We start from the raw sequence: 15,480 nt of genomic DNA, 5'->3' as shown, positions 1-15,480 counted from the left end.
AGAGAGATTTTTCATCATACCCCGAAGAACAATGATTGCAAGGGTGGTAGATGTCATTCTTAGAAGATCATCAATCATTTAGAGAGGTCTGGAAATTGAGGTTGAAGTGACCGCAGCTACTTACGAGGAGAATATATGTTTTTAAAAAAGGAACAAAAACGCCTTTAAGAGTACAAATCTTTGGCCAACCGGCAGAACTTTGCAATAGTAAGCCACAAGGAGAGTTTTGATGATAACTTCCTTACCAGCCGTGTAGTAGTGAGAGAATCGCCTTTAACATCTACCCAAGACAGTGACAGCGATATAGTGCTGCTATTACCAAAATAACTAGTCAGAGAGCACCATTACACGCTAGTATTCACTTATCAAGAGTATCAGTTTAATTTTATTGCTAAACAACCGCCATATGGACTAAACTGTTTATATTTACTCCGTTCATCGTTTGTAAAATTTTATTTGTATTTGAAATATTGTATTTGTACACTCATGTTTGTAATAAATTATAGTATATCTATACATGAAATAAAATATATAATTTAATCATGTTTGCTGCAACGATATTAAGGAGTTGTTGTCGATGAAGGGGTCTAGGTTGACTGGTTGCTTCTCTGCCAATATTCCTGCCTTGATGAATATTACTACTTGTCTCTAGTTTTCGTAATCGGAGTAGGTTGTTTCATTCTCAATCTGCAGTAAACACAAAAAAGAAAAAATATTAACGAGTGTTAAGTAAGTACAAAAACAATAGCTGAAGTATTTAATGAAAGCGATCAGTTTTTAAACAGAAGAATTAAGTAATGCAGTTGATTATGGAAAAGCGTGTCTGCGCTGCAAATCAAATATTTACCATAATGTCCAGATCAGAATCATGATTGTCCTCGACTTCGGTATTTGAAGTTTATGTAGTTGATTTTAATGTAAAAAGACTAGGAGAGATTTTTTGCGATGCTTAAGCCATGCTGAATAACTTGTGACAACCTTGAATAATTTTGTAAAGTCTGACGCAATGGTAATAAAGCTCGAAGCCTGGCGATGATTTTCAAGAAGTTTTGGAACTCGGCTACGTTTAGTACTTCTGCCTAGCGGCTATTTTCGCGATGACGCCATTCTGCATATCTTGTGACAACCTCGAATAATTTTGTAAATAAATGTGATGCATTGGCAATGGTGTTAGCTCAGAGCTCAGGTAATGATTTTAAAAATGTTTGAAACTCAATTACGTTTAGTATTTATATTAAAAACTAGGCTAGCGACTAGTTTTCAATTTGATGCCGTAGTTCTCTTGTTCTCTCATGTTCTCTTGTGAGTAAAAATAGAACTAATTATTCACGGACTTTAATAATTTGAATAATTTGAACTTACGGAGATTGCAACCACTATTTTCAAACCTTGCATTTAATCACTGAGCTATACAGCCCTTACAATTTTACTTATCTTATCATATTTAATTCACTTCTCTCATATACCGTATACCGTATGCACTCGCAAAATGTGCTCTTTTGATTATTACTTAATAGTGCCTTATGCATTTATTATTTTCTGAAATTGTTTAACAACAAACCTTTGCTACCATTACCCATTGTTTTATTTCACAATTTTTAAATGTGCCATTTCAATTTCAAATGTGCCTTTACACTTCCATTTCTGGTTTTTTGTTAGGTTTGATTTCTAAATTGGTAAAGGCTAATACTTTTCCCGCGAAGAACAGTGTTATTTCAATTAGTAATAACCTCTACATTCTCTCTTCATTCGGTCAGACAAAGCATCAGACAAAGACAGTACGATATCTCATCTTCACATTTTTACCAGTATCGAGAGGTACAATGCAGTATCGCCGTATGCAAATCATTGATGGATAGCATCTGCTGGAACAGAAACCTTTTTTATACACACATACTTCTTTGCATGAATTGTTATTAATTCAACATATTCAAAATTTTATTTTGTTTTCTCAGTTCAAATTAATTGTATTATTACTAAATCATTTTTTATTGTAATTCTATTAAAACAGACTTAACTTAGGTATTACTTGCTAATTATTGCACATTTACATTTAGACACTTTTATAGTTGTTTTATTTTGTTTCTTGATTTATTCGATCTGCACACATTTTCTCATGATATGGAGTTTGAAAGTTACAGCTGTTTGACAAAGTTTGACAACCTTTACAGTTGTTGTATTTTTTCTCCTAATTTGTTTTCACTGCACAAAACAATGTTCATGATATGAAGTTTACAAGTTAGAATGGTAAATGTTGTTATGTTTAATAAAAATACAATTTCTGTGCAAGGACTTTTATTACCAGGGCAACGCCAAGCATTTGCCTATAGTTTCTTTATAAATGTCGCTTGAACTAAATCCTTGCCTAACAAGAATGACAAGGATAGCCATTTTAACATGGTCTCTAAACATGTATAACCTCAAAGTTATTGCAAAGATACTGCCTGAAGACAACGCTTAAAAGAACACAGCTACACACATTTATGCATGTTTAACAATAATTATTATTTAAATATGTATGGAAGTTATCTTTAATTATCGAATCAAAGTAAATGATGTGTTACTACACTAGTTATAAGCTTGATGTAAGCCTCTTTTATGTCTTACAGTCAATTTCGATCAATTTCGGTAATTTTGTGGTTAATTCAAGACAAAGGTGCCTTTATAATCCAACATGATTTCTTCAAGGTGTAAAACATGAACTAGTACTTCTTTGAATGAAACCAAAAAGCAAGATGCTGCATTTTTCGTAGTTGTTCTTTTTGGTAATCAACAATGACGCATGACAAATATTTAGTTACATACTAAACCACAAAACATGAACCATGTTACTAGAATTATACTAGTTTTGCACTATTAAATAGATTGTTTGCTGAGGTTCTACTGTAATGCTAATTTCAAATGTGCAAACTTGAAAATAACGTTTGCAGCTTTTTTAGGCTCCCTGGAAAGAAACTCTTCAGTCATTATTTGAACAGTTTGGTGCTGTAACGAATACTCAATACATTCAAACAAGAACCAACAGCAGGTAAATACAGTCCAATCATATTATTAATATTATTATTATTATCATATAGGCCATTGTCTTAATGTTCAAGTTTACTTTGTTGTAGATTTGCTTTTGTCACCTTTTCATCTGCGGCATCGGCTCGAAGAGCCTTTCAAGTTGCTAAATCAAAGGATGGGATTTACTATCATGGCCGCAGATTGTATGTTTCTCCAAAGAGGTTAAAAAGAATAAAAGAAGGGTAAGGTTGTTGGCACTCACCTACAGTAGGGCTACTAAACTGAGTTAATGCGCTGTATGATTATATACGTGTAGTTAACATTTTAGCCAAATCTGCAAAAGCAGCCACAAATGTCTATGAGCGCAGAACTTATGAAGTTATTTTTCAGAGTGTTTCATGCTTTTGTCTGACACATGCAACATAGGTAAGACGAGAATAAATCATCGCAAGTATTACCATTCCAACCTAGTTTTAATAGCCAGAAATTTAAAGAAGCACTGCTTTTTTACTACTCTCACAAAAAAGGTAGGTTTCTGCGCCAACATATTGTAAAGGTTTTGTGCAACCTTCACTTTCCTTTACTAGTACAAGAGTCGGTGCATGAGTTTATACATATATTTTCTGCTTAGTTCATAAGCTGTACACGAATGCTCAAGTGACAGGCAATGAACAAGCCCAGAACAGCTCTGCTTTTCTACACAAATGTTCGAGCTTATATAGCTAATAAGCTCTGCCTCCGTTCTACTTGGCTGGACTCGGCTCGGCCCGGCTTGGCCCGGCTCGGTTTTGACTCGGCATGGCTCTGGCTTGGCTTTGCTTTGAGCTTGGCTTGGCTGAATGTAAGGGGACGCCATCCACCACACAATCTCCTCCATTGGCGACTAAGGTCCCCAATTTATGTCCTGAGGGAGCACTAGTTGGGCCAGGGCCTCATGTTGGCGGGCTACATAGCGGAGGTGCTCCACCTCCTCCAGCAGTAGCTGGCGCTTCCGGCCCTCCAAGTGTCCTTGCCGTAAGACCGTCTGCATTGTTTCGGCAGCTCTCATCCAATCCTGGGCGTCTAATGCCAATAACCGGGTCTAGCTGCGCTGCGTCTGCAGGAGGGTCTGGCTAGCTGCAGTTTGTCTCACTGTCTCGGCCAGCGTGCGTGAACCGGCAGGATCCAAGGCCAACCGGCTCCTTGTGGTCGAGGCTGGACGGACCAGGGCTGGGGGGCACAGCTGAGTCCTGGCCTGCTGGACTCCTCTTTGCGGGCTACGGCGCCTCCTTCCTCTAGTAGTGGGAGTGCAGGCAGCCATCGTCAGAGATCCCCGCCTGCTCTCCTGACAGAACTGCTCCCAGGAGTCGTGTTTGACCAGATACACCACCGGCTCCACTCCTCCCTGTTGGTGAGTAGTGTGGTGTAATAGCATTTGGTCTCTCGACACGTGCTGCCAGAGTACAGGGGCACACAAACACAGCGTAGTGTTGTAGGACATGAAAGTGGATCTGCCGGGTGCTGGTTGTAAACTGCCAGATCCGGCAACTCCTGTCCTTCACTTGTTCTTCTGCTCGTGAGACAGTCTGGGAAGATAGGTATTTGATAGCCCTTACTATCATCTTCTTCCATGGCCTGGTTTCCTCTGGCTCTGTTACGGGCGTGCTTTCTCTGACAGTAACAGCCGGCGGAGAAGAGGACAACTTTGGTGAGGAGAGGCTGACTTGTCTCCTCTTAGTGCGCACAGCAGCCACTCGGCACTCCTCTTCAACTTCTTCTGGCATGGCCTCGCTGAGCAGATCCTCCACTCTCTCCTCGGTTAGGGTTGCATCTAACAACGCCTCTGCTTCTTCGGTAATTTCTAATACGGCAGAGTCCGGTTGTCATGTAATATCCAGCTCTGTGTTGTCCCCTTGTAGACCACCTCATTTGCCGGTGTTGGCCTCTCCATTTGTACTCCAGCTCCTTTCAAGCTAATTGTGACCGAAGTCAGTAAGTTCTGTAGTGATTTGTTGCCTTCGCTATCCATCTTTTTCATCGCTCCGATGTCATCCAGAGAAAATGAATGCTTTAAAAGGAAAACTTTGGTTGAGTCCGTGAGAACCGTTTTACAACTTTCCTGCGCGACCTCCGGACTGTTTTACTGGCAATTCAATAGAATAACATACACCATCTCCGTATCATTCCGGCTTCCTAGTTGTCCGGTCTGGCCTCGGATTGTGCCAGACCGAAGTTGATTAGATTGCAGGGTTGATGGGATCTGGTGTTGTGGTCTCTTTGGTCTCCACCGGGTTTTTTTAGGTTCTCCTGGAACCTTTTTCTGTGTGGCCGGATTTATTTCCTCGGAAGTCGGAGAGTGTCTTTGGCTTTCTCCTTCCTCCAGTTTGGCCAGATTTTCTTTCAGAGTTATTTCCTGCCCTCGTTTTTTGGCAGCTTCTAGTAGCAACTTTTACCAGCTGGGAGGTGGCATTATTAGTACAGGGTCTATTCTGACCTCCTCCTGCCTCCACTCCAGCATGCTGGGTCGACCTCTTTTTATGTTAGGACCCCTCTTTGGCTCCAGGGTGGCCAGGGCTTGCCCCAACCTTTCTGGGCAAGCATCATAAGGTTTCAGCCTTCCTTCGCTCTGAATGGAAGACTGGCCCTGTTGTTCCACCAGATATGTGTGGTTCCCTCAGGCTTTCAGGATTTGGTATGGTCCGACGAACTTCACCTGCAGCTTGGAATTTTCTCTCCGTCTCCAGCGTTTATTCGTGAGTCATACCCAGTCGCCTGGGGCATACAGCGGTGGCTCCTCCTGGTCTTCCTGTCTCACCTTTATATGGCTTTGTCGTAGCGCCTCGTGCAACGTCTGCAGCCTCCGCTGCACCTTAAGGGCGTGCTCGTGGGCAAGAAAGAACTCGGTCGGTGGTAGGTGGCTTTCCAGCTGGTCCGGCAACCTCAGCTCCCGTCCCAACATCAACATGTTGGATGACTCTTTGGTTGCGGAGGAGGGGGGGTGCCTCGGTATGCCTTCATCAGCTAGATAGGGAAAGCAGCAGGTCTCACTCATTCTGTCCCTGGGCCAGGAATAGTGCCCTCAAGGAGTCTCCAAGTCCCCGATTGTTCCGTTCAACGATTCCGTTGGCTCGTCAGTGATAAGGAGTTGTATGGGTTTTCCCACGTTTCAGAGTTGGCCCAGTTCAGCCATCAGCTGGCTCTCAAACTGCGCCCCCTGGTCCGTGTGGATCTGTTTGAGTATTCCCAGGTAGCAGAAGGGGCCATGGCATCAGGTAGTGCAAGTGCATCCTGCCATTGGGTGAAGTAGTCGGTGAAGACCAGCGCCCACTTGTTCCCTGTAGGCGTGACCGGAAATGGCCCCACTAGGTCCACGACCACTTTCTGCCAGGGTGGTCCGGCATGAAGCCTTCTTTTCCCTTTGACAACCTTTGTCCTTCCATGCTTTGCAGCCTGGCACACCTCAAAACTCTTGATGAGCTGTTTGGCTGTGGCCGTCAGTCCGAGAGCCAGTAGCAAGTCAGCTGGAGGCGGCTTATCGTTCTTCCCACTTTAGAGTGAGCCAGGGCGTGCGTTTGCTACACCGTGCTCAATCCCGCCACTTTAGGGGTGGAAGTCCCGTGTGAGTTGCAGGCCAGCCCTCCAGGGTATGCAATGTTGCCCAGGATCGATCTCGACCAAACGGGTCGAGTCGGACCTCGGTCTCAAACGGACCTCGGTCTCAACTAAAGATTTTGTGCAGCCTTCACTTTCCTCCACTAGTACAAGACTCGGTGCATAAGTTTATACATATATTTTTTGCTTAGTTCATAAGTTGTACAAGAATGCTCAAGTAACAGGTAATGAACAGGCCCAGAACAGTTCTGCTCTTCCACACAAATGTTCAAGCTTATATAGCTAGTAAGCTCTGCCTCCGTTCTACTTGGCTTGACACGGCTCGGCCCGGCCCGGCTTGGTCTTGACTCGGCACAGCTCTAGCTTGGCTTGGCTTGGCTTTGGGCTTGGCTTGGCTTGGCTGAATGTAAGGGGACGCCATCCACCACATTACAGTATGGCTACAAGACTGAGTTGATACACAGTGATATTGAAAGTATACTGTTGGAATTTTAGCTAAAGAGACAGAAATGTTGCAACTTTCTCAATGCGTAGAATTTACAAGATTTTTTTCAAAGTCTTTTAAGCATCTACGTAAAACTTTTAGCTTAAATAACTTGGTAATACAACATTGCAAGTGTTGTACAGAATGCCAGCTAATACCGAGCTTGGCCGAAGATCCAGTCGATCAGCCCACTAAAACACCCCGAACCAGCCTAGATAAGATACTAGATCAGAATGCTAGCAAATGTTGGGTACTGGCAATAATGTTTCTAATGCAGGACAGGAAGAAAAGGTAAATTTCCTCCTTTAGCAAAGCTTGGGCACCTGTTGAGAGAAACCACTGTGTCATGTGGTTAGAAGTTGCCGGTGGTCAAAGTCACTTAATGTTTCTGACCCTACCTACATGGCCGGCACTGTTTGCTCTGAACTGACTATGCTTCACTTCATTGACGGTTTAAAAGGAAGGAGCCATCCAACCAGATAGCTCGCTAGCTGAAAAACCTGGCAGTTTAGCTACACCCGTGAGTGCTAAGCTCGGCTAGGCCGCAACAGTGTTGATGGCCTGAACTGGCAGACCTGTGGGAATGCTGGCAATACAATCTCATCGAGCTGAGGGATGGACCTACTTGATGGAATGGATGGAATAGACCTATCAGGAAAAAGCTAGCGAGGAAGTAACAATCTTTAGTATGCACGCTTGAAGGAAGCTCTGAAGTTGTGTCAATTGGCTCTAGGACCACATACGAAACAGTCAGCCAATTGGGTTAATCTGCTGTTTTAAAAATGGCAGCCCAGGGGTTGACCCATGGCCAATCATGGCTACCCTGACACTTTTTGATGTGATTTGGGTAAAAACTCGAGGTGCCATACATAAGTAACTGTCACAGGTGCAAGCAACGTGTTAGAAGTCAGTACTTTTTCCCATGGCTACCTCAGCTCATGTGTTGTTTGCCCACCATCTTTCTGGAAGACTGTCAAGTGGCAAACATGCGCCTAGGCACATTTTGGGCAAGCAAGACGAGCGATCTTCTTTGCCTGATTTGGACTGGTCAGGTATGATGCTGGCCATAAAAGACTTGCTCAAAAATGCAGAACGTGGTGAGATTAAGATAGTCTGGGAAAGGCAGACGCTGTATGTTAGCCAATTTTAGTAGAAGATGGAGGTGGGCTTAGAAGGCCTTTTGCCAATGACATTGAAAGGCAAAAGATAGATTGTGGCTCTGACCAACCACGTCGCCGGTGACAGAATGCCGAAGCTTTCCGAGAAGTCACTGCGCCCATGGTGGGCAGCTTTTGAGATGAACGAATGTTTCGTTTTGTTGGCTTGCTAAAACAGATCTATACAAACCAGGAAGCAGAGTTCAAAAGTCAGCTAATATCTGAACCGCGTCAACTGTGACGTGAGTAAATTCGCACACTGCCACATTCCAACTGCGACAACTAGACCTGCTGGAATACCAGCCTCTTCCCACAGAGTTTTGCTCTATGCAAAAATATGCAGTGAATATGCAGAAAAGACTGGAGGAAGCTCATGGCACACTTCTCCAAAAGCAGATACAGATCTAGCAAAAGGAATTGGAGAAACCACTCTTTTATGCCCTAAAGATCCGAGTCTGGACAGTGAACAAAAAACGCTGAAAAGTAAAACACTTGACATTGTGAGTCAAACTCACGGAGCCCTCCCAGATAATGAAGGCTTGCCTTAACTACCCATATATATTGTAGATGTACAAACAGTCTTCTATGTAGGGTGAGAATTGGCTGAAGCCCTATTATGTCTGCCCCAAAGAACTGAGACAAGCTCCTGCTACCATACAGCCAAAACCTAGCCAACTGCGAAAGGGCAAGCCAGCACAAAGGGAACTAGGACTCTAGCTAAAAAAGGTGGTGGAAATGCACTTTTCAAAATTGGAGGTCCAAAACCCTTAGAAGTCGAACTCAAAATCTTCCAACCATGTCTTCATAAAAAATACAGGTCTTCATGTGTGCTTGCCCATGAATACACAAGTAGAGAGACCAGGTTATGCAGCACAAATGGAGACACAAATGTGACTGATGCGGAAACATGGTGTACTACAGAAACACGGAGTAATGGAGTATATTTCTGTGTGCCTGAGACTGCCGTTCCAGCCTACATATGAAGTTGTGTACCATCTCTTGACTCTAGCTGGCTGACTCTGGCTCGCTGACTCTGGCTCGCTGACTCTGACTGGCTGACTCTGACTGGCTGACTCCGGCTGGCTGACTCCTGCTGGCTGACTCCAGTTTGCTGACTCCAGCTCTTTGACTCCAACTCGCTGTCTGCTACTCGCTGACTGCGGCTTGCTGACTGCGGCTTGCTGACTGCAGCTCGTTGACTGCGGCTCGCTGACCCCAACTCGTCGACTCTGGCTCGCCGACTTTGGCTCGCCGACTCTGGTTTGCTGACACTGCAAAAGTCAGCCGGCACGGTCGGTCAGAGAAGAAAAGTACAAATCTAAAAATCCAATAAATGTAACAGACCCTGTTACAGCTATTGGATTTTCCCTTTGAAAATATTTCATTTTTAATATCTCTTTGGCACATGCATCAGTCAAGTGTAGCTTGACTGATGTAAGTGCCAATATACGTAGTAGTGATAAAATATTTACACTAACACCACGCTTTGAAGTGAGTACAGTAAAATTTAAGTCAAATATGATTGCGTTTTGGTAAATGCTCACATTTTTAACCTTGAGCCAATAGGCAAATCTACGCTTCAATAGCGGTAACTCAATTAATCCATGTATAGTTTTTATTATCAAACTGTTTAATCACCTATCACAATTAGGCCCAAAGAATCATTTAGTCTATTTTTGAATATTAAGTTATGGGAGAAGGCTTTTTTGAAGGCCTTTATTATTTATTATAAAAAATTGCTCAATTTTGGTTTTGCAGGTTTGATGTACTTTCATCACATTCTTTTCTCACTTTTTAGCAAACACATTTGTAGAAGATAGTTTTTGTTGTATTATTTATAACTAATACAGGAAACCACTTGAAACTTTCAATGTTGTTATTTAGAGTTTCAGAACAAGAGTTGCAGCACTGCCAAGGACCTTCTTTGATAGATATGTTAGACCAGTTTTGCATGCTCCAAATCTTTGACTACCTCACCTTAGAAGAACGAATAACATGTGAAAAAGGTAGGTATAAGAATGAAATTCGTAGCTGCACAAGTGAGTCCTGGTTTTACCAACTGAACATTCCTTCCCCTTTTAGACCAGCAAATACATTGGACTCGAGCACTAATAGTAGAATGGTCACAAAAGCTCTATTTAGCTTTTTTATGTACTGGGCAGTTGTATCCACCAAAATTGATGACAGTGCTATATCCAATCAAATGGAATATTCAACTGCACTTTTAAATACAGATACATGCAAAATATAACTAAACTGATTGATCTTTTTTACTATAGAGCGCCACAGGATGTCTGAAATTAGCCAAACATTTGAATATAAGATAATCTTGCAATTATTAAAAGCAATAAGTTTGAGATAAAAAATAAAAAACGTGGATTCTCGTTTTTAGATTATGATACAAGCAACAAGCTAAGAGAATCTTAAAGCAATTAATTGAAAGAAAACACTAGTACACTCCACTGAATTGAAAATTTGTTTTGTTTATTTACAAATAACATTTACTATGGTAAAACATTATGAATATACAACATCTCATATTCTATGAGATATTCGGGAACTTTCTGATTCTTCTTAAGTCAATAATAAACTTATTTAATGGTGGATTATCTATCTAAAAGGATATTGTGGCTGAATAGGTATACGGTTTAAGTATTACATATTGACTTATTAATACGGATTGATTAAGTATTAAGTATTGACTGATAACTTGTCATTGTTGATATTGTCACATTTCCATCACACTACTACATTATTATGATGATTGCCTCTATTATGATTGCCTGTATATATAATACTATACTGAGTAGAAACCTGATAATATTAAGACTAGTCTGTGTAGCAGCCAAGTATCATCTGCGCTGGTAACTCCCTTGAAGAGGAATACCCTGCAGCTGCCCCAATTTACCTCTTTCTTAAAATCCAGTTGGTATCAACTAGTCAGCACCCTTTACAATATACATTCTACACTTGTACAGAGAAGTTGTAAATTCCTAAACTAACATCATAAACAAGCTTATTAAGATATGACCTTGTTATACAATTATTTTGTCCTTCTATGTAGAACACATAGATTTTTTGCGCTTTCCATACGAAATATTTTTCGCCATACAAAACCAGTAAAAAATTTTTCTCAAAGATTCAAATTTGGCAGTCAGTGTGCTGATTATGTTGGAATTACAAAGATGGTGATATGCTATTACCCATAAACCCTCTAACGGCAAATACAAGAGTTGCGAAGCTCAATCTCGCTCAGGTCGGCAGGATTTATTATTAGTTTTTGTAAAAATGAAACCAGAAACAGACAGGTGATAAATTTTAGCTATGAAAAAATTTAAGTTTTGTACTATAGTTAACAATACATTTTAAAACCTAGCTTTAGGTGTGTGTTTAGTAAACTATATTCGTTTAAGCTAAATTCAACGATTAAGTTACAATATATGCCTGCCTCGAAGGTTTGAGCTCCCTACAGTATGTACTGTAAATATTACAGTGTAATGTTACATTTTATTGCAGATCATAACCACCATGTACACAAAAGTTACTGTAGGTAATTATAGTTACTATGGTTAACAAATGATTTTGTTATTAGTTTTTAATATGTACAGTACATATATACATTTTTGATGATTTTTACCAGGAGGGGGTTGTATTAGATAATTGTTAAGGGTTTCTATACCCCTCTATACAAAATTGTCGCCTTGTAATACCAACCCTGAAACAGATTCAAGTCTTATGGCAAGGGTCTACTGTATTTACAGAATTGATTCTTAGAATTGTTAGAGTAGCAAGTAATAAATACAGTAGATGCTCCTAAATCATCTGTTCCTGAAACATTTTCATTTTATTATAGGGACTTTATGTTATACAGACAGTGAAATACATGTAAATTGCCTAATCCGTTCCAAGATCTTTCTAAACTCAACTCTTTGGTCATACAAAAAGGAAAAACTTGGCTTAACTTTTTTAATTAGGTGGATGTACCATACCTGCATTATTATCGGTTTGCATCGACAACTTTTCTACTTTTTATGATCAATCTCACCGGTTTTATAGACCATGATTGCGTAATGTTCACAATAAATTGATGGGGAGCGCACAACTTCGACGTTCTTTTACATTGCTTTGCTTATTTTTTTCTAAACCGCAGCAGTCTATTCTGCAAAGTAAAATTCATAACAAATATTTTATACATCTACACAAATAGAAAACAACAAAATATTGTGACTAGAAAAAAATGGTACGACTTGTCCATTGTGTATTAATACCCAGGAGTCAAGGTTAGGATAAAAGAGAATTTTTGATGATACTCCAACTCGTGACATTCAAGTTGATAAACCGACTCTGTAACACCTGCATCAATCATTTGCCTTTTTATTTATGAACAGTTGCGCAGCTGCCTAATCTCTGTGTCGTCAACACATTATCCATCTATCATGACGAACTAGAATATCATGGAAGTTTGATATTTAATTCATGTAATAGAAAGCAACAACTTCAAATCAATTTTTTGCATTACCTAGAATTTATGTTATAGGAGGTACACATTACAGGAGCGTCTACTGTAGTAGATGTTATAAACAGTGACAATAAGCAGTGGCGACTTCTGCGCCAATGCCAAACGTTAGAGTTATCCTTACCATAGCTTACAGTTTATTTACGAGATTAGTGTAACCATTTTATATATTTAGTATGTCAAAGGTGGGAGGAGCTTAGTCTTCAAACATGGAGTACCTTGACTCAGTTGTCATTTGACTCATTTCGTCAAGACTTAAGCCCTACAACAAAGATAGAGTATCTACAAAGAACAACAAGTGCTTTAAAAAGTTTGCACATCGGGACACTGGGGGATAATATCAAACTACTTGATTTTCTAGGTAAGTTTTTTAAAATTTGTATGTATGCAATATTGATTACTTATCGTGCAGTATGTTGCATAGATTTTTATCTACTTGCATTTGAATAAATACACAAGTTTACAAAACTGAATTGTTAGTTTTCTTATGTTTTTCATCTTTATCGTTTATACTCAAGATAATTCTCTGCTTCCTGCTTTTAAAGATGTTATGATGTTTCAGATTTTGTTCCACCCAGCGTCACAGAGTTCACATTTCCTAGAAATTTAATATTATGCCAGGAAGTTCTTGCGAAATCTGCATTAAAACTACCAATGCTAAAGGTTAGCTATTTTTAAACGCTAAAAGAAAAACGGAAAGGTCTACTGTTTATTGCTCTTTATGTAGAAACTCACCCTGTTTTTATTAATCTTAAATAGATTAAGCTTGTTTCAGTAGCTTAGCTTAAGACAAGTTGCTTTTAATTGTTTTGTACAATCAAAGGTATCCACAATGATATTGATGATTCAGTATACTTAAGATGTACTGAGTTCTAGTGTAGAGTTTCAGCTATCAATAAGCTTTAATTAAATACTAGACTATACTTAGTTCATTATCAACTTTAACCAGTAATCTTACATGAAGGAAATTCTGGTACAGTGCACCCTCGAGATGCGATTACATCGGATATACGATTTTTTCACCTTGCAAAGTTGAACATCGTGCGATCTTGACCTCGCTATACGACTTTTATTTCCCTAAACGAATTTGAGAAAAGTTTTGCCCGAGTTAAAATTTGGCGCTCGGTGTGCTCATAACGCACCTCGAAATATTTCACGTGTAGAAGAGACACGATGACCTACTTCTCTCAGGCCAGCGTTCCACGTGGGAAATTTTGTGAAAAGCACATAATCGAGAGCGAGTATTCATTTTTAACGTTATAATTCTTCTACAAGACAAAGGAAAAATGATTTCTATGACAACAGAGTTAGAGGTCATAAATAAATAGGAAGAAGGTGCTCGTATTGTTAATATTGCTAAGGAATGTTCGCAACCAATCAACACTTGCAATTATTAAAAATAATAAATTCGTTAAAGCAAGCACAAGGAGGAGCTTGCGACTGATAACCTGAAGGAGTTGAAAGCAATACACAGGATGTAGAAGAGACATAAAAACCTACATCGGTAGAAAGTGTTAAGTGTTAATTTACTGTGAACTGGAACATAAAAACATTACTGTACAATGCATATCATTATTTATCTCCTTTGTGTGGCATTTTTTTCGTACTATATTCAATACATTTATGTTTTATTTATTTCATTTTGATTTTATGTTTTATTTTCTTGTTTAATCATGTCTTTGCAGATGGGCCTGTTTTTTACTACGTAAATACAAATCATTGTATGTATGTAACTCATATATAACTAGCTACTCAAGATAGTTGACGCATCCATATTACTTTATAGAATATGCTACATGTATAACCATGCCCTTCAGGGTATAAATACGTACAAACCTCTGTATGTATGGGCACATTGATTTTTGTGCACATTTCATACAAGACAAACTACTGTAAAACCTTCTCTGAATCTTTTTACAAGCACCTCACCAGCATTTACAGTGCACGAGCAAGCGTCATCATCAATAAAATATAATCTGCACTAATTTAGCTTATTTTCTTTGAGCACTCTCTGTACCAGCAGCAAAGCTGTGTCTTCCTGGCAATTTCTGATTTTCACGACCCAAAAATAGTAAACTAGATCAACAGCTCAAGTCCCGTTACTCCAAAGGTATGTGCGTACACTGCTGTATAGTAAATAACATTTCATTTTTTGATGGCCATTATATGGTCAAGTGTACGAGAGGCCACCTTTAAGAATTACAACGCACGGCTTTTGTGGTCGAGTTAGGTTTAAAAAGGTTTTAACCAGACTCGCTAAAGGCTATAGTAAAAGCTGGGAAGCGAAAAGATTTTAGCGATGAAAAGTTAAAATTTAGTGAAATAGTTAAAATACATACTGAAACTCAGCTTTAACTAGCTTTGAATGTGTGTTTAGTAAGCTAAACATAATTGAAGTGAATTAAAAGCTTATGTTGTACCGTTGTATGTTGCTTACTGTTGTGTGTACTGCATTTCGTACACACATGATGTTGCATTTGACAGTTTGCAGATCATAATCATTAGGTGCACTGAATACATTGCAGCTACTGTAGGTAACTATAGTTACTAAAGTTAACATACTATTTTGTTACTAATTATCAATATGTACAACATTTTTTATAAAATTTTGGACGATTTTTACCACTTTCTTTTGCATTGTGTAATTACAATAGTTTCTATACCCCTACATACGATTTTTTCACTATATGATGCCAACCTTGGAACGGATCAACATCCTATCTCGA

The 15,480-nt window shown here is 39.6% G+C and overlaps 1 protein-coding gene across 1 annotated transcript in view; it reads left to right on the top strand.

Annotated features, from left to right (window-relative positions):
- The window catches only part of LOC137391452 (uncharacterized), a 53,909-nt gene that overhangs the window by 3,661 nt on the left and 34,768 nt on the right, over window positions 1–15,480 (top strand). Inside the window, exons 2-6 of the mRNA XM_068077933.1 lie at window positions 2,940–3,028; window positions 3,114–3,248; window positions 10,123–10,244; window positions 12,930–13,115; window positions 13,317–13,417. Of these exons, the coding sequence (XP_067934034.1) occupies window positions 2,940–3,028; window positions 3,114–3,248; window positions 10,123–10,244; window positions 12,930–13,115; window positions 13,317–13,417 (633 nt within the window). The remainder of the gene's footprint in view (window positions 1–2,939; window positions 3,029–3,113; window positions 3,249–10,122; window positions 10,245–12,929; window positions 13,116–13,316; window positions 13,418–15,480) is intronic.

Source organism: Watersipora subatra, chromosome 3 (genome assembly GCF_963576615.1).
Source record: "Watersipora subatra chromosome 3, tzWatSuba1.1, whole genome shotgun sequence".
Lineage (NCBI taxonomy): Eukaryota > Metazoa > Bryozoa > Gymnolaemata > Cheilostomatida > Watersiporidae > Watersipora > Watersipora subatra.
This window is presented reverse-complemented; position numbering and strand designations above follow the sequence as displayed.